At 45.4% G+C, this 27,367-nt stretch overlaps 1 protein-coding gene across 3 annotated transcripts in view; it reads right to left on the bottom strand.

The window, feature by feature from the left end:
* Slc38a4 (solute carrier family 38 member 4) overlaps positions 1–27,367 on the bottom strand; it is a 57,874-nt gene that overhangs the window by 10,789 nt on the left and 19,718 nt on the right. For 2 of the 3 annotated variants that reach the window (XM_055626879.1, XM_055626877.1), the window contains exons 2-12: positions 12,972–13,183; positions 9,408–9,498; positions 8,815–8,930; positions 5,991–6,064; positions 5,420–5,512; positions 3,037–3,118; positions 2,872–2,954; positions 2,706–2,764; positions 1,644–1,922; positions 1,441–1,520; positions 1,197–1,297 (exon numbers count right to left, since the gene is read on the bottom strand). In XM_055626879.1, the coding sequence (XP_055482854.1) occupies positions 1,197–1,297; positions 1,441–1,520; positions 1,644–1,922; positions 2,706–2,764; positions 2,872–2,954; positions 3,037–3,118; positions 5,420–5,512; positions 5,991–6,064; positions 8,815–8,930; positions 9,408–9,498; positions 12,972–13,093 (1,180 nt within the window). In that variant the 5' untranslated portion in view covers positions 13,094–13,183. Of the gene's footprint in view, positions 1–1,196; positions 1,298–1,440; positions 1,521–1,643; positions 1,923–2,705; positions 2,765–2,871; positions 2,955–3,036; positions 3,119–5,419; positions 5,513–5,990; positions 6,065–8,814; positions 8,931–9,407; positions 9,499–12,971; positions 13,184–22,707; positions 22,785–27,367 lie in introns of those variants that run through there. The other variant, XM_055626878.1, reaches the window with a different exon arrangement.

The raw sequence follows: 27,367 nt of genomic DNA, 5'->3' as shown, positions 1-27,367 counted from the left end.
ATGTGTATGGATTACAGGCACACCTCCTTTTCTATTTTAAAATAACTGAAATGTTTTCCAAAGTGCTATGTGTCTTGCAAGGAACACAATAACAGAACTTTAAAAAAAATGTTGAAAGTTGAAGGTGTTTATTAAAAATGTCTACGTGTCTTGATACCTTGACTAATGTGCAAATATGATAGCATACTTGCAATTATTTCTCTACTAGGCTACACTTTTTGGAGGGAGTAAATAATGCCAACTTCTTTGTGTAGTGTTGAGATGCCAGGTGGAATGTTCAATGCATACTGTGGCCATGTCATTTATACATAAAGATATACATAATTTGTATACATAAATATAATAGTATAAACAGATACATATTTATATGTGTAGCATTTAAATAAATATGAACATATAAACACACATACAATTTAGACTAGTTCCAGACTGAAGGAAAATTTTTCTTATCTTTTTTTCTTAGGACATTTTACTTAATGTACCAGGATGCCAGCTTTAACTGCTTGGTAGAGAAGAAGCGGGTTCAAACTTAAGGACTGTGAGTTCTGCCATTTTCTGGGCAGCCACCTTTCCCCAAAAAGAGTTTTACCGTATACAGTTGGATTCATTTTCATTGTTTCCAGCCTGGGCTACAGCAGGAAACTAGACAAAGAAAGATCATCTGTACATGGAGGAAATGAATTTAATTTGACGGATTTGGGCTTTGGGAAGGTGAACTTACATGCGCGTGTAGAGAATAGAGGCTGATGTTAGTATCTCCCTTAACTGCTTTCTCTCTTATTTTTTGAGGCAGGGTCTCTTACTGACCCAGGGCTCACAGATATTAGCTAGCTTATAAGACCCAGGGAGTCTCCCCTCTCTGCTTGTCCAGAGCTGAGATTACGGACATGTACTACCATGCCTGTATTTGTACAAGTTCTCAAACTCAGATGTCACATGCCTTACCTACTGAGCCATCAACCTAGCTGTACCTTGAGAGATTTAAAAAAAGAAAATCAACATGGCTTCTCAAGCTGCTGGAATCTCTTAGCCAGATGGCTCCAGAGTCCATTTCCTTCGGAAAAGCGGCGAAGCTAAAGAGCAAGAGTGCCCAATCTATAGTCATGATACTCACGGAAGGAACCAGAAATAATTTTATGTATCCAGATGAGTTGTCAGTCTAAGCACGCCGGACTGACTGGGACGGGGTGACCTACCGTAGAACGTCAGGTAGCCGAAGAGGGCGGCCAGCAGGTACATGATGAGCATGCCCGTGATGGAGATATTGGACACTGTTTGCATCTTCCTCCGGGACCGACTGGGAAGAGAAAGAACATCAAGCTTCACTTTCAAAGCATCCCTGTGCGGAAAGCCACAGGGCACACTTCCTCGTAAAGCACCTCTGAATAAACTAACACATTTGCAAATCAAATTAGAATGCCGAAACGACGGCTGCCTTACTCTTTCAGCTCACTGTAGATGGGAAGGACCTCGGGGTGGCAGACAAAGGCAAACGCTAGGATTGGGATCGCATAGGCCGTCTGCAGAACAAACACAACACCACGAGTTTAGAGGTCCAGCACAGAGGCCGATTCCAGAGCACCTCAGTTTATGAAGTAAGATCCAGAGGTCGCGGTGCTCAGCCCACGAGGACTGTCACTTACCCGGGAGTTGAATACAAAGTATCTGGGTTGACACTTGTCACCGCTGTGGGCCTCATACTGCACTCCATTGCTGTGGAGAGGGCCGGTGGCGGCCTGGCTCTCCTCCGGCCCTGCAGGGTTGCGGTGAGCGTAATCCATCATAAAGTTCACGCCGGTGCTCTCCGAGTCATTGGGTAGCGTGATCACGTGCATTGGAAGTGTGTTGTTGAAAGTCAGATTCCCGTTACCGTGATCCAGAACAGGCAAAGGGCAGGGGATTTGAAACTTCTTGTAAATCACCTAGATGCAGCCATAAGCAACAAAACCAAAACCAAACAAACAAAAAATCAAGCGTTGAGGGGGAAACAGTGAAATAAAAATCCATCTGTGTGTCCTGAGGGCTGCAGTAAAAGAACTCAGCTGAGGAGTCCCCTGGATTGCCTGGCCGTGAAGGCTTCTTCTCACCTCTGCTCAGAGGAAAGAGCAGGAACAGTGCTGCTTTCTGGTCAATAGTACCAGGCTGTGGTGAGCCCATTCCAGGCCTCTCTGGCTCTCCCATGACAAAGATAATGTCTTGCTTACATTTCATACCAAACTACTCATGATGAGTCACCAAAACTACCCCCCCCTTCCTTTACCTTTTTGGGGGAAATTATTTACAAAGTTCGCATCTATGATGCTTCGAGGAGTTTCTCCTTTGTCGGAACTGATTTCTTCCACCACAGTTATCCTCTCCGACTGGGTAGCAGGCAGGAGAGAGACTGGCTGGTCCATAGAGACATGGTCCCAGCCACTCATGTATGCTACTTCCACCTTCTTAAGTACTGGATCACTACCATGGTCCTTTGTTTAAATGCTCCCCCAGACAGCCTAGCATATGCCATTTGCTATGACCTTGGCATTCTAATTCAGCTATTTTTAAACCCATGACTGTCCCTTTTTAATTCCAAATTAGAATACAATAAAATTGCTCGTGATGCAAGAACTATTTCATGTTGGTGAAGCGCTTGGGCGAAAATGAGGACACTAATAAAACACGGCGTGCTTGCCAGGCTGCAAGGACCTCGTCAACAAAGCACTTACCACACTGACGAAAAACACCATGCACGTGAGGGAAAATCCGCTGGTATAGCCAAGGTAACCTAGGAAGTAGCAGGAAGATTTTGCAAGGTGACTATATCATCTAAAATCGGCTTCCCTATTAGATTAGGACGTGAAGATAAACATACTTCAGAGAGTGAATTAATACCTAAATTTTTAAGGAGAGACAGTGGAAGGATAATCCCCACAGACACAAACACGACGAGGTAGTTGCCATTGAGGTACCATTCCCTAGAAAACAAAGAAAGAGGGTGTTGGGAACAGAAGAGGCCAGCAGAGTCTCTGAGCATTGCGGGGAGAAGGTCAGACATACCCAGTGTTTTCTTCAAGCCCCATGAACGCCCTGATCACCTCAGGTAGCTCGTACTTGATGATGAAGAGGTAGCTTGACATGGCTGAAAAGAGCAAAGGGACAGGTGAGCGGTGGTGCGCACACCATCACGCCCTGCAAGCTGGAAGGAGTCACAGGTATTTGGGAGGGGGCCCCCTCTCCGCGGGAGGGGGCGCATCTCATCCCTAAAGCAGAATAGGAAGGCCACATGCACTCTGCAAGGCTTCTCCTCAAGAGCAGATGCTTGTCCCTGCTGCTCACACACACGGGGCCGCTGCTAAGTGTCCACGAGGATTCTGGGTTAAAGCCAACCGAGGGCTCTAGGGGGACTCCCAGCACCACATTTCCACTCATCAGTTAGAGATCACCACCAACTGCGTTGCCTGTGTCTGCGGGTAGCGGTCTCATAAAAGAAGGCGGAGGCCGAAGCCAGGAGAGCAGAATTGTGAGGCAGGCCTCCAGGCACTCCAGTCACTCTGGCTTTCCCTAAGGGACACCTGTCCCTCTGTGGCCTCCCAGAGCTGCACAGAGCATCTCAGAGCAATGACCACCGGAAGTCTTCCAGACTGATAATGGAGTATAAGAGAAAATGCCCCCCCCCCATTGTGTCTGTTACGGATTTGGGTTTTTTTTCCCCCTCTCCTTCCGGTTTCCCATCGGTCAATTAAAAAAAAAAATCACAGAAAGGGTCAAATTTCATCGGCACAATTTTGAAAATTTCATAAACTCTGAAACCTCTGGCTGTGCACATGCGTGCACACATATGTAACCATGACAGCTTTGCCTCCAGTGGGAGGGGTTTGCGCAACACTTCTTTCCTGGGTCCACCATTTGGTGGAATTTGACACTAATTTGTTATTTGACACATGGTGAAGGGTACAATTATTAAAAATAAACCCGGCAGGGTTGAGGCTGTAGTTCAGGGGTTAGAATGGCGGCCTGGCATGCACAGGGATCTGGGTTCTGGCTCCCACACACTACAGTTTTACACAGAAGTTTTAAGTATGTGTTGAGGGGGGGCAGTGGTGTGAACAGGCCTCTAAGCTGTACCCTGAACTCTGACTAATTTCAAATCAGTCCCCAAGCTTCCATGGAGGTAAGAATGGTGCCAGGCGTTTCTGACACTGCTGAGTTCTGTGGGTTACATCTTTTGATCACCTGAAAGTCTCGAAGAGGACAGGTGTTTGTCAAAATCCTCGCCTGCAGCTCAGGAGTTTGAGAAATTCAGTGACACAGCCAAGCTTGTACCTCAGGCAAAGGGCACCCCCCCCCCCCGCCAGCCTCGGAACCTCTGTTTTTTCCCTACTGTCAGAATGAAATGAAATAATTTCCCCAAATACCTGCTGCGTCTTCTGTCCACATGGCTTGGTTAATCTTTACAACGTCCTTGGCTACAGCAGAGTCTTACAGAGCGTAAACAGGAGCTGTTTCTGATGAGCTAGCTCGCTAAGGGACCGTTCCATTTTAGAGCCCTTAGCTGCTGAGTCTCGGTGATGTCACCACCCACCGTTAATGTGTTTGGTCTTTGGAAATTCAGGGTGCTACAGACCTGTTCGGGTAATGTCAACATCACCCTGCTGATGTTTAAAACACAGGTGGTGAATTGCCAACTTCTTAAGGGGTTGAAAAATTAAAGTGTTCTAAATGTGGGGTTGCTAATTTAAGCAATACAAGTAGCTCCCCTTATGCCAAATTGCTAATCACACGGAATAGCCAAGGCGAGAGCATTTTTCTGCGGTGGAGGTGTGCAATCTTATCTCTCTTACCGCCACACTGCTGTGCTTAGCTTGACACAGAGCCTGCTTTGATCCACACCTGGATGAGTGTCTGCATTAACACGTTGAACTCTTATGGTGCCATCACTCAGCCTGAGGAGTTAAGGGCTACACACATTCAGGTCCCCTTCCTTCAGTTGTCACAAACCAGAGCAACCATGAGATGGTCTTAGGAGCAAGCATAAGGTGATCTTATGAAATGCTTGATAATTTAAATCTCTGTAAGGTGGAAGATTTTTACCAAATGTAGAATGGACTCTTTGACAGGCTTGATGCTTACAGCCCCAAACCAGTAAAAAATCCAACCAACCAACTAACCAACAGCAAAAAATATAATTTTGGAGATTCAGGAGCTGTCTTCCTAAGACTTTAATCTAAAAACATCAATAAACACTACAGGATCTGGGGGAAGAGCTCAGTGTTAGAGCTCATGCATATTCAGTGGGTTCAGTTGGTGGTGGTGGAGGGAATGTGGTGAGATGAAGAATTAGAAAGTGGTTGTTCTGTAAGGTGCTTGGTTGTTGCCAGTTGTTTATTGTTTTTTTCCTTTGAGCATCCTACAAACGGTCCGCTGCCAGCTGCCACCTTACCTCCAATGTTCTGCATTGTGATAGAGACAAAGGCTCCAATTTTCCCAGGCCATCCAAATGCCTTCTCCCCTAGTTTTTCATAAATTAAAGACCCTATTAAGAGAAGATAAAATTGCTGTTAGAGCATCGTTTTCACACCTCTAGCGTTTCTTTATATAACTCTGGGATAGTAAGCATGTTCCTAAACAGTACCGAGAAATGGGAAAAACCGAAGGACAAGACCCCAGAAAGCAAAGAGCGGTGTCAAATGCTCTCCAGACAGAAGCAACGGCTCCATTTGCTTGAGCTGCACAGTGCTCGTAACAGGACCTATCCCTTCCGTTTGCCAAAGGTCTCCCCCACCACCTTGGCATTTGGCTTGAACTTGAGCCAGTCAGCTTTCATTCTTGACCCTCACTCATCCAATTAACTAAAAACCTTGAGAGACTGTATTGCTGGGGTCAGAAAAAAATAAATAAATAAACTGTGAAGCTGCTTAACAGCCTCCTTAGCTTATAATGCTGTGTAAGTGGAGAGAATCATGCTAGGAGAGGAGCCTTTGGGCTGAAGACATGGACACAGGGCAGCGTACCTCCTTCCTTGGCTGTCTTTATTAACAGGTGAACCGAGTAGAGTGATAACATTGCCACAGCGAGCAGCATGATTCTGCAACAGAACAGAAAGCACACAGGACAAGTTGGTCTTTTTGTTGTTGTTGTTGTTGTTGTTTTTTAATAATGGGTGGGATATTGCTGTGCTAAACATTGCAATAAGCTACAGCAACGATTTCTGCCTCTTCGATCATCAACTTTGCAACAAAATTATGCCTTTGGAGGATTTCAGAAAACTATTCACACTGCCCCATGTCCCCTTGGGTGTCGCATAACCAGGACTTTCTACGTCACACATGCTTCAGCGACCTCCCAAAGCTGCTTACATCGAAGCGGAGACGCCAATGTGCATACAGTTAACACAGCACGTTACTCGGCATCCGCTGCCTGCACACCATGTCTGCATCAATGGGTGGCAGGGAAAAAACAAAAGGAGCAAAAAGCAGTAAAAGTCAAGAACCTGGCTAAACCTAGGCTTAGACACTCGGACATTTTGACTCCTGATCTTGTCCATGAGAAGAGAAGGTGCCTTATTCATGGGGGGGGGTGTACCTTAAAGAAAGCAGAGGAGGGTTGAGCACAGACAGCAGGACCAGCCCTTGATCATATTCAGAAGAGATGTAGCCTGCTGTCAGGAGCCTCAGCAAATGGCTTTTATGTTAGTGCTCATCAGTGTGTCTCCAAAACCAAGAATTAGATCACAGAAAGAAGAGTGTGGCCAGAGCCGGGCATGGTGGCACTCACTTGTAATCCCTACTCTTGGAGAGCTGAGGCAGGAGGATTATTAGTTCAAGGTCATCCTGGGTTACAAAATGAGACCTTGCCCCAAACAAACAAACAAACAAACAAACAAACAAACGAATGAATGTGGATTGCATCACTTAGATAATAGGTGAAAGGGTAACACTAACATCTAAAGCGGTAAAAAGCAAGCTTTCCCTCTTTTTTTTTTAGCTTATTTGTGCACACACTTTTCCCCGAAGCTTATCTGAAAGTCCCCGAGAGACCCCTGCTGCATTGGTACCTTTAGACCATGGACCGCACACCCTAGCTACTCTCACTGAAGGTGTCCCTGTCTTCCGGAAACCAAGTCCTCCAGAACAGCCTAACCGACGGCTCACCCATAGGTGCAGCCTGGATAGCCCTGTCTTTAAAGACTTACGTAATTCAGATTACACGATTTTGTTCCATGGGGAAAAAAAAATAATGAGCATTCCTATATCTTAAACGTGTGCCTGCCATGGTGTACATTCCGAAAAACAAAATCAATGGAATGCTGTGTCGCTTGCTTAGAATTAAGTTCCTCGTCTGTTAGATGGGCAAAGCACATCGCACGGTGTTTAGCAAGGAGATGGCTCTGGTCAAGTTAACCTGGCAAAATGGAGGCTTCATTTTTAAAAGTGGAATGCAATGTTCTCCGGGTGCTCCGTGGCCCCGTGGTTGGGGAAAGTGTTTTCTGCTCCTGCTCGTCAATGCACTGGGATAATTTCTTAATTACTCTTAATGGCACGAAAGATTAATGAGAAGGCAGTCTTTTTGTCTCAAAGGTTGTGTTCATTACACAGGCATATAGATACGCAAATGTATCATGAGCCTACTATTCAGATGGTAACAGCTAATTGAGTTCAAACACGGCTTATTAAAGTTAGTATAAAAACCCGTTCAGCTAGAGACTGTTATACACAACACAGTTCATTTGACACAAAATAAATATTTATAGTTCCGATCCTCAGTCCTTAAATAGCTGTGTGATTACCTAATCATATGTGCCATCAGGCCACAAATAGCATATATTTAATAAAGTGTGAGTGTTACATTCTTAGACCGTTAGCTCTCGAGCATTGTGTTGGGGACCAGGCTCCCACGTCCACGTGATTCCTAATGTGCAACTTTACACTTGTGAAGAATGTGACCCCAGACAAGCGTGTCTTGGAAAATACCAAACTGTGGGTGATCATGCAAACGCCTGTGGTTGTCCGTCAGAGGCAAGGCCCCTGTCCAGCCATCCTATTGGTCAGCTGCGGGACACTGCTCCTTTGAGGCAGGCTTTGACTAAGTGTGGCGAAAGTGCACAGGTTTGGAAACGCGCGCCAGTCATTCCACAAATATCCTCCATGCCAGGCACTGTGTTCAGGTTTAGGAAAGGGTACATGGTGAGACACGGAGAAGCTAGACACTATGTAAATCAGTCGCGCGCACACAGGGGCGTTACAACCAAGGTGTGTGTGTGTGATACATTGCCCCTGTCACAGAGGTCGTGGAGGGCTGTGCTGACGTGATGCCATGCTGAGATGTGGGGAGTTAATTAAATAAAGAAGGGAAAAAGGGCTTCGGCACCATGCACAAAAGCCAGTGAGCTGCTGTCTGGTGCCCAGAGGCACAAGGAATAGCACCAGGGCACGCAGAGGTCTCGTAGATGACAAGAGCTATTTTTTCCAAGATTATCCAAGAACCCAGTTTGCTTTGGAGAGAGATTATTTCTGATTACTGAATGCTACACTATTTCAAGCATCCCTCAGTGCTGAGATGCTCCGAGGAAGAGTTTACTTCTTTCTGCGGAATGATGGGCTGCACTCACATTTTGGTGGTTGGATACACAAGCATTCTGCCACTTGATTAAAGACGCTCGAAAGAGCAGGCGCCATAATCAAAGCCCACCGGTGTTCACTTAGGTGGCAGATCTACATAAGCGCAAGGGCAATTTACCAGTATCTCCTCAGGTTACTCTTGTTCGCAGAGAGCCTGCATCAGGTGTTGGGCTAGACACAAATCTGGCACTAAACACAGACCCGTGTGTCCACTTACATGAAAAGGACAATCCCGGTGTTGGCCATGGCGTAGGACAGGCCCAAGATCCCGCTGCCCATGATGGCGTTACTCAGGTTGAAGGACGACATTCCAAAGGACGTTGTCCCGGGGTGCTTGGAGAAAAGAAGGGCAGCGTGAGCAGATGTTTCCCAAAGTGTGGGGGGGGTCTTTTCTTTGGTCAGCCTGCTCCCATGAGGCAGTGGCCCCAAATGGGAAGACAAAACTCATAGCGAGTAAAAGCCATTAACTACCCAGAACGTCGAGATGGACTGCAAGGCTTGGCCTCGGCACAGGCCGCAGGAAGAACTGGAACTACAGGCGAGCAACGAAAAGAAGGGAAAACAACTTATGGCTGCAGATTACATTTGGGTTAGGATGATTTCTTGAAAAAACAAATACATTTCATAAATGATTCATGCAGCCATATGGCCAATGGGAAAAACAAGCCTTTATTCCAGTAAGGGCCTGAATAAACAGAGAATGTGCTGATGAAGGGCTGGAAAATTTCAGTCACGCTGTTTTCCCACCGAGACCTCAGGTCGGTCAGACGCCCTCCGTCCTGTTTACCTCCTGAAAGCGGTGGCACTTACGTGTTCATCCCCATAGTCGGCTAGCTTCTTCTTCCCCAGAAAGCCATTGGTCAGGAACTTCTGACTTTCGGCATCTTCATTAGCAAATTGGCTGAATGAGCACAGAAACGGAAAGGGGGAAACAAGGGAGGGGGTGTCTCAGTAAATGCTCTGACGGGCATTTAAGAAGCAGAATCAGGGAAGACAAGGTCCAAAACGTTCTTTCTTCTCTTCCTTCACACTAGTGTTCCCTCTAGACCAACCCCTGAACTCACAATGAGTAGTCTTGGGGAAGGAGAGAATGTTACAACGAAGGACATACTTTCAGTTGAAATTTCTGAATGCTATTTTCCCCCAACACTGACTTAAAAAAAAAAAAAGAGAGAGATTAACTGAGCTTAATTTTTTGTCCCCTCTTAGGAGCCCTTCTGAAGATGTGGCACAGAGCCACGATCCTGAGATTTTAAAACTACTCTCATGCCACAATGAGATACTTTTATTATTGTTTATTATTATTATTATTATTATTATTATTATTATTATTATTATTATTATTTTGTGGTGCTAGAGAGGAACCCTCTGCCACACCCCTTCTGATTTTACCAAGGTAACAAATGGTCAGGCACTCCTCTTATCTGATGTCCAAAATATCTCTGTGGGGAGCCATCCTTGGTGAGATGACTGCAGTCAGGAGTGGGAAGGCGCATGTGTCCCCCTACCAAGCCCTACCTGTGGTTCTTCCCAGCAGCACCCAGTCCCAGAAGGACCACACCGCTACTGCTTCCGCCCTTTCACCTGAACCTGCCTTTGCCTGTATTGCTTATTGGAAAATGGCTGCAGCATAACTCTGGGTGATTATATGGTTGTGTATGTGTGTGTGTGTGTGTGTGTGTGCATGCACTATTTACTCGGAAAGTGCATTTTGGTAATTATTAGCTAATAGATGAAACTGGGAAAGTTTTTGATGAAACCCAGTGGATTGCCAGAAAAGTTGGGAGAGAGAGCAGACTTCAAAAAAGCATGAACCACAAGGCAGTGGTGGCACACACCTTTAATCCCAGCACTTGGAAGGCAGAGGCAGGAAGATCTCTGAGGGGAGGTCAGCCTGGTCTACAGAGCAACTTCCAGGACAACCAGGGCTACACAGAGAAACCTTGTCTTGAAAACTAACAACTAACTAACCAACCAACAGAAGGAAGGAAGGAAGGAAGGAAGGAAGGAAGGAAGGAAGGAAGGAAGGAAGGAAGGGAAGAAGAGAGGGAGGGAAGGAGGGAGGGAAAGAAGGAAGGAAGGAAGGAAGGAAGGAAGGAAGGAAGGAAGGAAGGAAGGAAGGAAGGAAGACAGGAAGGAAGGAAGGAAGGAAGGAAGGAAGGAAGGAAGGAAGGAAGGAAGACAGGAAGACAGGAAGACAGGAAGACAGGTATGGGTCATAGAGGCTCATGATGATGATGATGATGATGGTGGTGATGATGATGATGTGCCTGTGCTCAGGCTGGAGGCTGCATGAGGTCATTGAAGCCCTCTTCCCGCTCTGGTCAGCCGCAGCAGTTGGATGCCAGAGCTCTGAGGCTGTGGCCAAGGGGCCAGTCTCCCTTTCAAGGGCAGCAAGGGCAGCTGACAGCATTATAATCTCACCCACAAAAATATAACCAGCCTCTGTTGCTACATCGCACTCTCAGTTCTGCACGAAAAGACTTCCTAGCTGACACTTGGAGGTTTTTAAGGCATCTCTCACATTCAAGAGTAAGATCCAAACAACTTGAGGAAGACAATCCTTAGAAACACAATGAAAAGTGGATTGCAGGAGCGGAACCCTTACAAACTGTCCTTTCTAACTGGAGCTAGTCCTGAAAACACCCTGATAGGGACAAGGCACAGCTATTGGGTCTGGCGGGAAGAGGCACCGCTTGGACAGCAGAGTCCAATAGAAGGTACATCTAGAACAATAGACATGCACAAATCCTTCCATATGTTTCCAGAAACCACAGAGCAGATCGTGCTGAGTGAACACGCGAAGAACACGCCCTAGCTTCGCCCCATGCTTCTCACAGGAGGCACAGTGCCCTCGGCAGCTGCCCCCTTCCGTGTCCATGGTCCTCCTACCATCTTGATGTGTTTAATGTTCTAGGGGTGGGGGGGGGCTGTTCTTACACAATGTTCACAGTTGGAACCTGGGCTAACAGGATAAAAACGGGATGAAGGACTGTAAACACAAGTGTTTCTTCCCGTGCAATCTAAACCAAAGCGTGTCCAACACTTAAAGTCCACTTTCCTCAGCAAAATGAAATCCCCACTGCACGGCTGGCTCCTGAAGCTGAGAATTTGAAAGTAAGCACATTACTTGTGTCTGCAGGTTCTTATTTTGGCATAAGATGAGATGCAGACATAAGACAGACTGAGACTGAACAAAGTAGGTGAGAAATGCCCTCAGCATGTTAAATATTTTAATACCGGGCCCAACATCTATTGCAAACATAAGGGAAATACAGCTACAGAGTCATGCCCACACCAGGTACAAACAAAACCATCTATTAAAGGTGAATGTGAAATCACACAAAAATGACCACTGATGCCTGAGCCAGCAGCTAGAAAGGATGACGCTGGGAGCTGAGCTGATGCGGGTGAAGTTGAACAGCATCCCCTCTGGACCCTAGCGACCACATCCCCTTCGCCACATCCACCCCTGCAGAGCTCACACCTGAGTGTGCTCCCCTCAGGAGGAAAAGAGCCTCAGACTTGGGCCAGCACCCTAGGAGCAGCGATGTGGAGGAAGAACTCAGAACTCCTGAACATCTCTTTGTATTCTAAACACTTAATTACGTCTTGGAAACCGGGGAGGGGGGGGGGAGAGGGGAGGGAGCACAATTTGCACAGCTCAAAAAAAAGAAAAGTCACCCCTAAGTCAAGCAACAGCCCCTCAGAGGCCACTGCGCCGTGCTTTAGCACGCTCAAGAGCCACAAGTTTAGACACTGTCCTGATTTACTCTTGACTAGTCCAATGATCCCAGACTCGCTGCACGGGTGGGAATTGTGAGAATGCGGCCTCCCCCTGACTGGCCCTCCCTGGCAGTGTGAAGGAGCCAAGAAGTCCTCCTCAGAAACCACCGGCGGAAGCTGCAGGGGTCCTGCAGAGACTAGCAGCTGGTGGATGACTTGAAGGACCTGAAGCTATGAGGGAAGGTTTTAACAGGCTCAGAATATGCCATAGACCTAATGGGTGACCCCGTGATAGTCTGTGGATGAGATTGTTCAGGACATGCTTTCGGAGCAGAAACCAACCAACCAAACCACCACACCAACAACAACAAACCTCTGTTGACACACAGCATTGAAGGCATAGTCAAAGGAAGACGGACTTAAGGGAGACTCTCCCAAAGATAAAGGGAAGAATAGGCTAATGCCAGAGAAATGTGCATCACACTGGAGTCAAGGACGTTAAACTTCAGTTTCCAGTCAGCCACACAAGAGCTAATATGTTAAAATCAACACTGCTATCTCACATTGATCCGTAATAAACCCAACCTTTCCACCAAGACCCTGGTTTTCCCAGCCCCAGGTTCATCTTCTTTTTCCACAGAGCCGTACCTGTTCATGGCTGCCTTCTCGGAGTTCCCCAGTATGCTTTGAATACTTTCTCCGCTGCTGCTGTCGTCGTCAGGTTCAATGTTGACATTTCTCAGTTCCACGGGGTCCATTTGCCCAGTCATCGTGCTCCTGTCCACACAAGAGCTTCTTCAGTGTAAACAATACGGAGCTTAAGGCTCTTCCACTTCGCGTGATGCTCAGCACGCCCTGTTCTGAAAACAGAGCACAAGACTCATCATTACAGTTTGCTTTGGGTTGGTGAGGTGAATCTGAACCCCCTGCTCTGTCGACATTCGCTCGCTCGCTCGCTCGCTTGCTTGCTGTAAAACACGAAGTCCTTGGAAACCTCACAAAAACATGCCCTGAACGTTTCCCTCACTGACTACAGAAAGAACAAAAGAAACAAAGAAGGAAGGAAGGGAGGGAAAGAGGAAAGAAGGAAGGAATGAAAAAAAAAAAGAACATGCAGATATTTTGCAACTCGCTATGGGAATTAAAAAAAAATAATAATTCAAGACGTTGGCAGCAGTCGTCATGAAGATTTAGGTCTTTGTGAGCTGACTGTATGCTTTTGTAAAATGGAGGGGGCAGGACAAAAGTAAATTATTGACAAAGGAAGGTCTGCCAAGGATCTCCACGAGCAGTAACTAGAAAGAACATTAGTGCCTCAATTTAACTGGGTATGAACAAGTCCAAGCCACCAAAGTACTTGATAATATGCAGCCCTGGACAGGACCGAGTTCAAAGCCATGTTCTAGGCATCTGGAATGCAAGCCACAGTCAAAACTATTAACAAAATAAATGTGGAGGTTTGTCTTCCAACTGGCATTAGACATTCGTCTACAGCAAATCAAAATGTACGGTAACCACAAAGAGATTTGTCTTTTATGCTGTGCTCTGGCTTTGAGGCATTGGGTCTCAGCACTGAGACATAGCTAGATGCTGTCAGCAGAAGGGAGTGAGGCTAGTACGGGAGCTGCTAAGCACATAGTGAGCGGAGGCACAACCATGGAAAATGCTCTAGAACTCCAAAAGCTACAAGTCCTAAGAAACATGAAACATACACGCGAGAATGCCCCCACCAACCCCAACAACCAGAAGTACGTGTGTGGGAGGCAGTTCACACAGTTACACTCAGGACTCCAAACTGTGAAAGTTCAAAACACCTGTGGAAACTCCGTAGTGTGAATGTCAGTAGGCCCAAGAAATGACCAGCGTCCCAAGTAATGTAGCAATATAAAATAGGCTTTTAAAGTTGCATAATAATAATTTAAAAATCCAAATAAGAAAATAGCATCTATGAAATAAGAATGTTGTAAAACAAGGAAAGTTTAGTTTATGCACAATCAGTTTTAAAAATAAGAAGAAAAAAAAAAACAGATTTAGAAACAGGAAAAGTCGGCTGAAGGAAAAGTTAGGAAAGTGGGAGCTAGAGCCACAGAAATCACTCCGATTGTGGCAGCAAGAGATAAAGAAATGTGAGGGAGAGGTTAAGAGATTGAACAGGGTCTAACATTTGCTCTCATGGGACAAAATCTCAAGAGTAGAGAGACTAAATAGAAAGAAAAAGTGATGAAGAATTGGCTCAGAATTAAGGAAAGACAACAGGCCCCAGAACTTCAAAGAGGAGGTGCATTTCAAGCCAGAGGGATGAAAATGAATCCTTATCAATACAAGACAGAGTAAGTGTATAACATGAGAAGACTTTATAAAGAGGTCAAGAGAAGACTTTATAAAGTTACAAAGTTTCTGACTTTAAATGGTACAATCTCCGTCTACCCTCCCTAGAAAGTATACTTTGAATTTTGATCTTTTGTATGGCTCCTTTGAGACACTAGGCGGCAGCAGTGAGCTCCAGGGCCCAGCCAGCCTTGCCGCCATGGTTGAAAACAGCCAATTCTCTACCATTTGCCGTGTTTGTAGTGTGCTTGGACAATCTGGTCTTGGGTGTCCTTCAAAGGCCCATGTATTGAAGGCTTGGTTGTCAGCCTCTAGCACTATTAGGAAGTGGGGGAACCTTTAGGTCACTGAAAGCTGGCTTTTCCGAACTCTTCCTAAAGCTGTTGCGTTGGCATCTCCAGAATTCCTCACGTGCTCGCTAAGTTCCGCGTTTCATTGGGAGAGTCTGAGCGTCTGGAGCGGCCTCCACCCACTCCCACAACCCTCCTTGCCCTCTGCTTCCGGTGTCCTTCAAACTCTTGTGATTATAGGCGGTCTGCCGCCTGAAGAAATGTGTCTGTTGGATCAGACAGCTGGTTTTCCGGCACTGGGGGCTGGGTTCCGGGCTACCTGCTGCCTTGCTGGTCTTTCTGGCTCCTCTGAAGTGTGTGCAGCGTCTGAAGGAGACGCTGAGTGGAAGGGAGGAACGCCTGCAGGGGCCACTCCTAGGTGGCTTCCATTCCTGCTTGGTACACTCCTTCCTCTGTTGTCAAGGCTGTGACACTCTTTATGCACTAGATTACAGAATTAAGGACCAAAAATGGCAGACTGCCATCTTCTTAAAAACATAATATCTAACTATATTCTAGATACTTCTACCCACTTGTAAGCATAGCTCTCACTCCTCATCAAACAAGCGTCTTCTTCTTTTTTTTTTTTTTTTTTTTTTTTTTGCAACATATAGTGGCTACTACAGCAATGCCCAACTGGTCAAAATGTAGAGGATAAAGACCATGAGATGCATAGTCCAAACTACAATGGAAATCCTAGACATAAGGTTCAGGGAGCATCACTGAAGAAGGGACGGGTAGGAAAACTGTAAGAGCCGGAGAACCAGGCCTCCTGCATCTTTAGATGTGGTCAGGGAAAGCAGCGCACCCATGAAACCTCAACAGTAGGGTTGCCTAAACAGCACCTGCGTAAGGGCCACGCCAGCTGCCGTGCCAAACTCAGGGGAAATCTCACAGGGCCTATACGTTGACGAAGAGCTACCTGGCTGCTGAGATAGAGAGAGATAGAGAGATAGAGAGAGAATCAGTCTCCTCCAGGGATGGACACCCTAACAGGCTATCTAACCCCAGGTGATCAGCCCTGAACACACGTGCTTACAAGCAACAGCAGGTGGGCTCAGTACGTTTTTATAAATGCCTGCATTGATGTGCACCAGTTGTAAGTATAGAAGAAGGGGTCACAAACTTGAGAGGTGGGGGCCACGGGAGAAGTTGGAGTAGGGGAGTGGGATGGAAGGCGTGGAAATGATATAAATACAGTACTCGTATATGAAATTATATATATATATATATATATATATATATATATGTGTGTGTGTGTGTGTGTGTGTGTGTGTAAATTTAAAAGATGACAGTCCAAACAGAGGACAGTGCGCCAAGGCAAGGTTCCTTGGTGAGCACTGTCCCTGGCCACCTGCGACCTAAGGTCCCCTTTGAATATGCTGACATGACTTGATGTTGCTACAGAGCCCCTCTAGAAAAACAACGCACTTAGCCGGAGGCCTGATCCCTCTCAGATTTCCCAGTGCTGTCTCTGTTCTGGCTTCTTTGAATTCTTCAGAGTTGCACTGAGTGATAACATCTCCAGCTACATCTTGCAGCACCTCCCACAGGCTTGTTTTCTCCAGTGTTTCAAGTCTCCTTGCTTAAGTCTCTAGAGGTTATGCCCCCTACCCCTCTGGTAAGACTTTGAAGTATGTTAATGGAGTTAAGGGAGAGCCATCATGCGGGTAAGATACTGTCCTGCAAAGGGAGTGTCCGTAGATACCTTTCTGGAAAAAACAAGAGTATTAGCAGCAATAGGCCCAGTAAAGAAGACTGTTCTATCAGAGATGCTGGCGACCAGCATCTGATTCAGCCTCTCTCCCTACCCTGGAGCACCCATTACATTCCCAGCTCAAGGGCCTTCTATCCAGGGGCTTATGCAAATTACCGCCTGGCTCTGAAACCCGCAGCCTCAGAATGAATTATTCAGCCAGGCTTTCTAGTTCTCTAACTTTCACGTGGGACCTCTAACTCTTCATTATCTCATGGGCCAATTCCCACAATATATTGTGATCACATCTATTAACTATTTGCCTGCTGTTTACCTCCTATTTGCCCCGTTTCCTTGACTTCTAACATATAGATTTTCGAGCTACAGCCTTGCCCAGGCTTCTCTTTTAAGTTGTGCTTCCTCGTGACCAGAGGTCTAACGCCTGCATATCTCAACGTTTAAATTCCATATGTCTAAAATCTTTTTCTCTACCACAAGCCTTTCTAAGAATGCCACATGGGTGCAGCTATTTGGACCAGAAGCACGAGTCTGCTATCACAAACACCCCCTTTTATCCTGCCTTCCGGTCCTGTACAAAGCCCAGACGGCTGTACAAACAGCACGAGCTTTTCTCACACTGGTCTGCCCTGTTCCATCTTTTCCACCATCACTTGTCCGAGAAGACATGACCTGACTGAGCTAACTGAAGCCTCTATTGTCTGTGCCCACCACAGAGGCTCTCTGTATACACGCGCATACTCCACACACAAGCCAGAGTGAACTCCTGGAATTGGTTGTATCCTTTCTTTGCTGAAAGCCCTCTAACACCAACCACATTCTCACAAGCATAACCCATCCACATGGTCTGCTTTTCCAGTCTCTGGGCTTTCCACGTTCCACACTCCCTCGACTCGTACCTGTAGCTACACTAGTCTTTGGTTTGGGGAACACACTGCATTCTCCGTCACCTCGGGCCATCTGCACATGCCAGGCACATCGGCCAAAATGGCCTTGTCCTCTTTCCCTCAGCTTTCCCGTCTACAGAATTACAAGAAGATCTATCACGGGGTCCAGGTTGGTCTGAGAACCAGGGAAGGCGCCTCTGTGGGAGTTTCAGCGAAAGTCCATTTCACTTCACTGTAGGGGCTTCATTCCATCATTCACCTAAAAGCACGCTGATCTTGGGATTGAAACCAGAAGGCAGCAAACCTCATGCAGCACCCACTGTGTATGTATGCAGAGGGCCAGGGTCTCCTTTAAGGCTTGGCTACATCACCCCAGGTAATACTCTCAGCAGCCTTCTCAGCCAGGCACCAATCTTGCTCTTATTTGCATACAGATGAGGAAGGGGCACATACGTTTGGCAGCCTACACCTACGACTCCTTCTTCATCAGAGAGCTAACGCCTGGAGGAGGAAAGAGCAGGGACTCAGGCTTCGGCGACAAACAGAACTAGGTAGAAATCTTGCCCACATTACCTAACTGATGACTTCCGTGTTTTTGGAAAATGGGAGTAATATCACTTACCACCAAATTATCACCATAAGAGTTTCAGTATGATAATGTATGCCAAAGGTTAGCACGCAAGAGGTCTTCAATAGACTCCAGTCATTTTCCATCTTCCATTAATCAGAATCCCATCAGTGTCTATATATACATTTGAACATACGTATTAACACGTATATTTTGTCTTAGACACCCTGAAAGAGGGCTTTATGTTTGCAGAACTCTCACAAACAATGTAAGGAAAGTGGGGGAAAAAACCCTTATTTTTTTAAGAGTGCTTTTACTATACATAAAACACCTTTTAATTCTCTTTGGAGAGTGATATGCCCATAAAGTAGCTTGAGCCCTCAGCATCCAATCCTGATTTTGGCTACCGCCAGGGAACAGGCACAAAATGTGTAGCCCATTTTCATTTCTGTTACTGATCTAGTTTAAAGGACTAGTTTAAACAGCATTAGGACACTATGATACACGAAATACTTCAAAGTAATTGCCTGTAGCACAAAGGAAGCGTCTTAAAGAATCTTGGTCATATCATTGTTGCCAGCGTGTAAACTCATGTTAACCACATAAACAGACTCCGCAACTTGTTCATTCAACAAACTCGGAGAATGAAATGTAAAGCAGGAACATTGGAAATCACAGGGAATGACATAAGACAGAGCCCTGAACTCAAGGAACTTACCCTATTAGAGAAAATAGATGGAAAACAGAAAACTTTTACACGTGCTACAAGGAACATCTTTGCTATTTTTCTCCAACTAAATATTTAGTAAAACAACCAGCACGGCAGTGTGTGAGTGTGCTAGAAAAGAACGAGGCTGGCAAGCGCCAGGGCTGAGAGAGCCTCTCTCTGCGGGTCTCCACTTCGCTCCCTGACTCGGCACACGGCCACTCTATTTACTGGGTGCTTGCTGGATGCAGATACTCTTCAACCTGGACGCCCCCAGTCTTTGTTCTCTGTCTCCCTCCTCAGGTCTGAGTATAGCCGACTCCTGTCGGACTCTCTTTCAACGTTTATTAGGAATGCCTCCACTCCATCCATTCCAGTTCACCGGCCTGAAGCGGTGTCCCATCACTTTCTAGACTCCATACTCCTTAGCACCAAAATTCAACCACAGCTGCCATTCGCAGAGCCCCTGGGCATCTCACACTTCCCACTGCCACCCCAGACCCTCTTCACCTGCCCTTCCCTCTGCATGGCACGGCCATCCCTGTGCTCCTAAGGAGGCGTCTCCAGGGCCTAACAAGGGCAACGTGGCCGCAGAGCGCCTTTGAGGCTCACACATCCGAACTAGACCTGCCCCCTACCCCCGCTGTCGCTTCTCACGGTGTGCTCTCCTTCCCTGGCAGGACCCATCCCATCCTGTGCTTACATTTTTCACCTGTGTGGCTGACACAGCCACCCGAGAGGGAGCTTCACGCGAACAGAGCGGGTGCCAGGTCTGCAGACTCCAGACTCCTGGCACGGTGCCTTGCTGTAGTCGGCAAGCACCAAAGCAACGTGAAACTGTGTTCGTTACAGACCTGAGTCCTCACGCTTGCTAGTTTGGTTGGGGGAATGTACACTTCAAAATTAACAGCAAGTTTATCCAATCACCAAAAGAAAGAACAGCTCGTTGCCTACCTCCCCACCCCCAAATGCTCTGAATGCTTCTAAAAGTCATGTTGGCTGCCCGTTCTCTTTGTACCTTGGGTCCCCTAGAGCTCCCCCTGGTTCCCTCCCTCCCCTCTCTAAGCCGTCTCCTGTACCATTCCCAGGAGCAGCCATGTTCTTTCCTTTCATGCCCTTTTCTTCATTCGGTTAGCAAACTTTCTGTTTGGCGCACTCACTAGCAGGTGCCCCAAGTAGCATTCCTTTTGCCCAAACCCCAGTCAGGGTTTTAACCTTTTGAACTGCTGCTAAGAAGCTGGTGGTGGAGGATCCCCAAAAAGAGGAATGTCTCAAATGTCGTGGCTGTGGCTCAGCACCAAACCAAGACATCAAAAAGCGGCAAACAAAACTGTCCTGAGCCAGACCCTGGAATGATGACCTCCCGGAGGGACTGCAAACATTTGTTCTGCCTGATAACTGAAAGTGGAAGGGGATCTGGTGACATCAGGGCGGACTTTCCACCACTGCCATTGGACTGGTCCTTCAGACCTTCTCAGTGTTGATGATTCTACACCAAAAGCCTGGCACGGGCAGCGGACGGCCAACGTGGCAGTGACCCTTGTTGGGCAAGTGGTAGCAGCTGCCATGCAACTTCAAACCAAATTATCTTCTATCCGAGGGACTGACGTGAAGTCACATCTGAAATACGCCTCGGGTAAATGACTATAGTGTTAGCCTGAAAGCCAATCTTCATGTGAAGGTGCCTCAGCTTCTTCCAGTATACTCCGACTCACACTTTGGTTTCTCATAGAAGTTACCTTCCGTGGAAACGTCTCGGGGCTGGGGAGATGACTCAGTTCATAAAGTGCTTGTTGGGAAAGCATGAGGGCATGAGTTTGATCTGCAAGTGAAAAAGCCAGACGTGCTGGGGTGGGGGCCAGAGGGGCGAGTGTCTGCAACCCTAGCACCATGAAGGCAGTGACAAGAAGGCTTGTGGGACTTATTGGTCAGCCAGTCTAGGTAAATCCCTAAACTGTGGGTTCAGTATGTAATCTTAGCTAAAAAATAAGGTGTGGAGTAGATGAGGAAGATGCCCACGGTTGGCCTCCGGCCACTGTGAATTCTCTTTTTCTATCTCACTTTCCCTATGTCTCTGTGTCTGTGTCTGTCTCTCTCTTTCCCTCTCTTTCTCCTTTCTCTCTCACACACACTCAAAGAGAGAGAGAGAGTCTTGGAGGCTCTTAGAAAAGAAGAACCCGCCTATACTGACTTCAGTATTTTAGTGTCCCTTCTTCGGCCCCATACTTAAACACAGCTTAGAAATAGCACCTAGAAAGAACTAAAGAATCTACAATGAACAGCACTATTCTGATTCTTTGTCCTCCACCAAGATTACATGCTTAGCCAGGTGAGGGCGGAGCATGAGGCCAGCTTAGCCTACAGAGTGCATTCTCCGCCAGCATCGACTATTGTGTAAAACAGAACAGAACAAAACAAAAATACCACATGCTTGCTAATAGTAGGGATAGAGGACCATTCACAAAATGGCAGTATGCTTTCTTCCTTATACCTTTTCCAGAACAGGTCGTCACCTTAAGCAGAAATCCTTGACTAGACTTTAGTCCTTATTTTCTCATACAATAGCCAGCTTACGGAACACACAGGGACACATAGCACTTATAGCCTTCTCAGAGGAAATTCTTTATGCCACTCACTTACATTAGTGATGTCTAAAGACCAACCATGACTGTGAATACACTAAAATCCCAAACCTCTACATTCCATAATGGATTCAAGGCCACCTCCAAAGACACCCTTTTCATTTTCTCCCTAAAATAAATGATTTTCAGTTCCTTTAAAGCAACTTATCTATTAAAAATAACAGTCTCAATAGCTTTCGACATATACTGCAAAACACAGTTAAAGAAACCCTGGGAGTCTGACTATCACAACCCTAAAGGATGGCGTCATACGTTTGAGGAGAGTAAGCAGCATCATGAGAATTCTAGAAATAACTAAAGTATAAATCTGGACTGGAGGCTCTTATAAAAGAGCTTTACAAATGCACGGTTATAAAAGAACTGTAATCTTTTCAGGAAAGGTGGCTGGCTTCATTTACCTTGTCAAGAAGGTTCACTTACAGCCCTGTGGAAGAATATGAACTATGCCTTGAGTTTGGAATGTTTCCACTAGGTCACAACACTCCTGGTTTGGCTCTAGCCTTCCTCATGGAAACCATCACCAGTTTCTCCATCAGTTGCTCAGGGCATGAATGTGTGAAGCCTCTGCCCCCTCGGCCATTTTGAGATGTTGTTTCCAGATCACCAATCTAGAACTTCAAACTGCATCCTATTTGTATTTATTCAATCAGGTTCTTCTTATGACTTTGACCTTTTTTTAAAAAAAAATGTTTTTTTATAAACTGTTAGTTAAAAAGACAAGGGAAGACAAAAAGTCTCTCTCTCTCACTCTTCCTCTCTCTCCAGTAGCTAGAGCAAATACTTATCCGCTCCCACCTTCATTCACGGGATGTTTTTTCTTTGATTAATTTTCTGTGGATTTGGTCTAATGGTGTCACTTGAAGTCAGGACTTTTACAACCATCTTTTCCTAACTTTTATTATAGTCAGTGGTTTACCGGAAGCAACAAGCAGGGAAACTGCCTGCTGGTTTTACCATGTTTCCTTTTCCTGTTATTGACTGTCCAATTTTCTGAGCTGATCTAAAGCCATTTGCAAAAGAAAAGAGCAACCAGAATCTAGAGAAATAATTCCAATGTCTGATAACGTCTTGAACTGATCTTTTAAGAGAAGAGTTATCAATGTAGTATCTCCAAACATTTTAATTTGTAATGAATAAGCAATCAACACACTATAAAGAAGAATGCTAACACCACTGTCACTTGTGAACATGTATGTAAAGCCAACTGTACCTTAATTATTTATCCAGTCCTGTGCAGTCTTTCATGAACTGTTTGGCATGGAGGACCCTGTCCCAAAGGTGACTTATCTGAACTTTTGGAAGGCAAAGCAGGGATTTAAAGGCCAGTGGGAGTGAACGACAGAAACCAATCAACGGTAACACCTGGCCCCAGCGCCTCCCTCGGTCCAGCTTGCGTCAGCTTACAAGAGCAGCATGAACTCCGCTTGCTGTTGTTCACTTGGCTTAAACACTGGCCACACCAATTTCTATTTGCTTTTAGAATTTTGGCTTTTACACAACAAAGTTCTTACTTAAAAGTTTTACCTTGGTGTCACACTGAATTTAAAAAAATCTGTTGTGTGGTTAGAGGATCGATCTAGAAGCATTAATTTCTCAGGTTTAATGAACTGCCAACATAAAGCCAAAAAAAAAAATATAATAATAGACATTAACAGTCACAGTGTTGAACGTCAGAGACAGAATGTGAAGATGATACTGGCCACACAGAAGGATTGTTTTTCTTTGCATTGCTGTCCCATTCAGGAGAAATTTCCCACAATGACAGAGCCTGCGGCAGTCCGAGTGAGTGACTCAAGGCACCAGAGGTAGAGACTGAAGGCCACTGTCAACCATTGCTGCCTCCTTAGAGGCAGTGTTCTAAGCAAGCAAGCTGTGGGGTGTTCCAAGAGAATTTCTAAAGGCATATATTGTTCTCTTTAAAAGAAACGAACCTACTTAGCTGTCCACACATCAGAGGAGGAGTTCAAACGTGTTGGCAAGTAAGTTACCTGCAGTAAAAATTGATCAGCTACACATTCTGAAAGGAAGATGAGAGAGAACTAGAAACCAGCCCAGATTTAGACTCTTTGCCTTTTAAATATTGATGATGTAAGTAATCTCACAACCAATCAGAAGCTCTGTTCCAACAGTCCATCAACCCCCGTGCTTATAAAAACTAAACATTGTCTGTCCTCTGGTTAAGAAATTCCCAAGTTGACGCAATACACGAAACACTAGAGGTACACGGACCTACCCGTTCCTCTCTTTCTCGTTAGTGTGCACATTCGGTTTTCTAACTCTAAGATGGTAGCTGTATTCTCGCCTGTACCAGCTTCTTCTCCACTTCTGGAGTTTTATGTTGGTTTTGGTTTTCTTATTCTTTTGTTCTTTCTCTCTCAGATGAGAGCTATTGTAATCCAGAGAGGAAAGAATACTACTCATGAATTTCAGGCAAATCTAAAAAAAAAAAAAAAAAAAAAAAAAAAAAAACACAAAACTATCCTTTTCAAATGAGTGTTTCCATCACTTAATTGTATTCTTTCCAATTTAGGATTTCATCCTGTTTGCAAAGTTCCCAAATGAAGATGAGAACAAGCAAGCAAAGGTTTGCAATAACTGTTAGAAAATGAAATGCTTCTAGTAAAATTCTGTTTCCTAGAGGGCCAACTGAGCCAACATAGATGTGCTAGAATTTTATTGTGTGCTGTCTTCATATTAAACAGGAAGCTGATGAATTTGTATATACTTCAAGCATTTTACTTTCCTTATTATTTTATGTTTTAGCCTCCTCCTCATTGTTATTTTCAGGCGTAATAAGTAACTATAGCAATTGGCATGTTAGGTTAAAATTACAAACATACTTCCATGGCCTTTTTTTATTCCAATCTACTCTACGTAAAAAAATTCTAATCACAAAATTTCTAAAACCTTAAAATCAAACCCACGTACATGGAAATGGCTTAAATGGCCAAGGCCCTATTTGTTGTTGGTGAGCATTTGTTTTTTGTTTGTTTGTTTTTTTCAAAGACCATTTTCACACATTCAAACCTGGCCAAATTAGTGAAGAAATTGTATGGTCTGGCCTTGATAATAGGCAGATAAAACAGACCCTGCTTATTTCTTACAGTCATGGCATAGTGTGATTTCATATATATCTCGTGACAGATTTACAGTTTTGACTTTTAGAACATAGTAAATACAATATATTCAGTTGGTTTCTCGTATGGTTGGAGTGTCATTACAGAAGGAGTTAAGGGATCACAAACTTGGTCTCTTAAAAGTGAAAATGATGGGGAGGCATGATGGTGCACACTTTAATCCCAGTACTTAAGAGGCAGGTGGATCTCTGAGTTTAAGTCCAGCCTGGTCTATAGAGTGAGTTCCAGGACAGAGGACAGCCAGGGATGCGTAGAGAAACCTTTTAAAAAAATGTAAAAGTGATATAGGTTACAGGCGTGGCTAAAGGAAAAACCCTGAGGAATGAGGTGAGAAACACTTTAACCGAGCCCTTTTAAAAGGACTCATCAGTAGGTGATTCCACAAATGAGGCAGACGCTTTGGTCTACATGGGCACAGGGTTGGGACTGAGGACACATGTCCACATGAAGACATTCCTGGCTTCCTAAACTCTGTCCCAGATAACAGCAGCTTAGCTGCATGGCGTCCCCTGGGGACCTGTCAAACCAAGAGTTCCTACGAGCTGAGGTCATCCAGGAAGTTCTCAGGGAGCTCTGGGGCCTCTGGCTGAGAGGAGAGGGCATGTGAGATCCCAGCAGGCAGAGAGAAAGCAAAAGGCCTCCTGAGTGAAAAGCAACATGTTCTGACAAGTGAGAGCCCTGCTGGCCGGCGTGGAGACCTGACCCAGACCTGACAAATGAAGCAATCCAGACGGAAGGAGACCGAGCCTGGGAGCGCGGATGTTTGGGATGAGGAGCTCAGAGTCTTCTGAAGAGCACAATAGAGCTGGCCGAGTAGTGCCAGAGAGGCGATGGGTGGAGCTGGGAGTGGGGACAAGCATGACTGACAGGACAGGCTGGGATTCCTGCAATTTGCCTGTCTGAGGACAGTGAAGGAAAGGGACACAAAGAGAATTCAAATAGAAGTCAGTAGGAGTCTGGCTTTTTTTCCCTTAGAAGTTTTTTTTTTAATCGTTTTTTTTCTAGCTCACAATACATGCTTTGAATTTTATATGACTGTATTATGAGAAACAAGAAACTTGAAATCAAACATTTTCCTCACATAGCAAAGGTCTTCCATTCTTTTTTTTCTGGCTGTTATCCTCACACAGAGAAGACGCTAGAATGTACGTCCCAAGAAAATGTTACTAATGGAAAGCACAAACCATGGGGAGGAGGGTGGGAGCTACGGGGGGCGGATATAAAGTGAATAAATTGTAATTAATAAAAATTAAAAAGCACAAAACTATCAAATCACAGGAGGTGTAGAAGACGTCAATGTGTTGAATCAAAATTTGCCTCAGCCATGTTTAAAACAACTAAAGTACCTTGTTGGAAATTTTAGCTTCAACGATGTCCTCAGAGGGACCTTAGCAGGAGTGGCTTAAAATCAGTCAGCAATGAAAACACACACACACACACACACAGTACCCTCAGCCTGATCACCTCAGCATTTTGCAATGGCACAGGATGCTAACCTCCTGGTCTCATCTTGACTGTACCTGAATTTCTAATTTTAGTCATGGAACAAAATAATACTTGGAAATGGACTCCAGTTGTAGCTGAATTTGGGGAAGACACACACACCAGTGGTGACTAAGAACCCAAGTGGTTTACTTTTTGGTAATTTTGCAATATTCACATGCTTTCTTTTACTTGCAAGCACAAACTTGTTTTTCTTGCTCCCACTTTAATTTCTCTTCGTGCAATATCTTGCTTCTGTTGTTTACTATAACTTTCCTATGCTATACGTTATGCATTTAGTTATCTTACTTATTTGTTTCTAGAGACAGTTTCTGCATGTTCTCTGGGGTAACCTTGAACTTCTACCCTCCTCTCCTACTTCTCAAATGCTGGCATTATGGATCTATACCATCGCGTCTGTCTTAACTTCTCTACAGTGTGCTCACGACGAGCCCGTCTTCAAGTTGAGGTCATACACTCGAAATCTAACGAAGCGGGTGACCAGCTTTCTGGTATGCTCTCACAGCATTTACCTTAGTTCAGTGGGGGCAAATGACTCCTCAGGGTACAGATGTGCCACGTCTCTCCCCACTCGTGGAAGCTCATGATATTCAGCGGGAAACATTCTGCCACTGCGCTGCAGTTTGAGACAGGGTTTCTCTGTGTAGCCCTGGCTGTCCTGGAACCCGGTCTGTAGACCAGGCTGGTCTGGAACTCACACAGATCCCCTACCTCTGCCTCTCCAGTGCTGGGCTTGTGTGTGCCGCCATCACCTGGCATTAAAACTTTTTTTTTTAATCTCCATCCTGATCCCTACTATCTACCCCACTGGCTCTGTAAACGTGAGGAGCCTGGCTCTTGCTGCTGCATCTTCTTGACCGAGGATCTTTTGCTAGTTTCCAGACTTAGCTCATTGAAGAGAACACTGATCTTTTTTGAGACCACAGATTTGGCACTCCAAATTCATCATTTTATCGCTTTGTAAAATACGGGCTCTCACAAAAAGGAAAAAGAAAAACCCACAAAGAAATGCTACACAAATGTTCCCGCAGTGTCCAGACTGCAGAGCCCTAGGTCAACCACATCAGCACAAGCGTGAAGCACGCTCTTCTGTGTGTGCTCCCCTCCACCTGCCCGGCAGTGAAGACGCACTCATCTGTGTGGATCTTCTCCTGGCTCAACAGTCTTTGCCTCAGCTTAAACTAAAAAACAAAACCAAAGCACAAACCAACAAAAAAAAAAAAAGTAACA

The sequence above is a fragment of the Psammomys obesus genome, unplaced genomic scaffold (genome assembly GCF_907164565.1).
Source record: "Psammomys obesus unplaced genomic scaffold, mPsaObe1.curated_primary_1811, whole genome shotgun sequence".
Taxonomy (NCBI): domain Eukaryota; kingdom Metazoa; phylum Chordata; class Mammalia; order Rodentia; family Muridae; genus Psammomys; species Psammomys obesus.
Note: the sequence above shows the minus strand (reverse complement) of the source record. Positions and strands in the feature narration are given on the sequence as shown.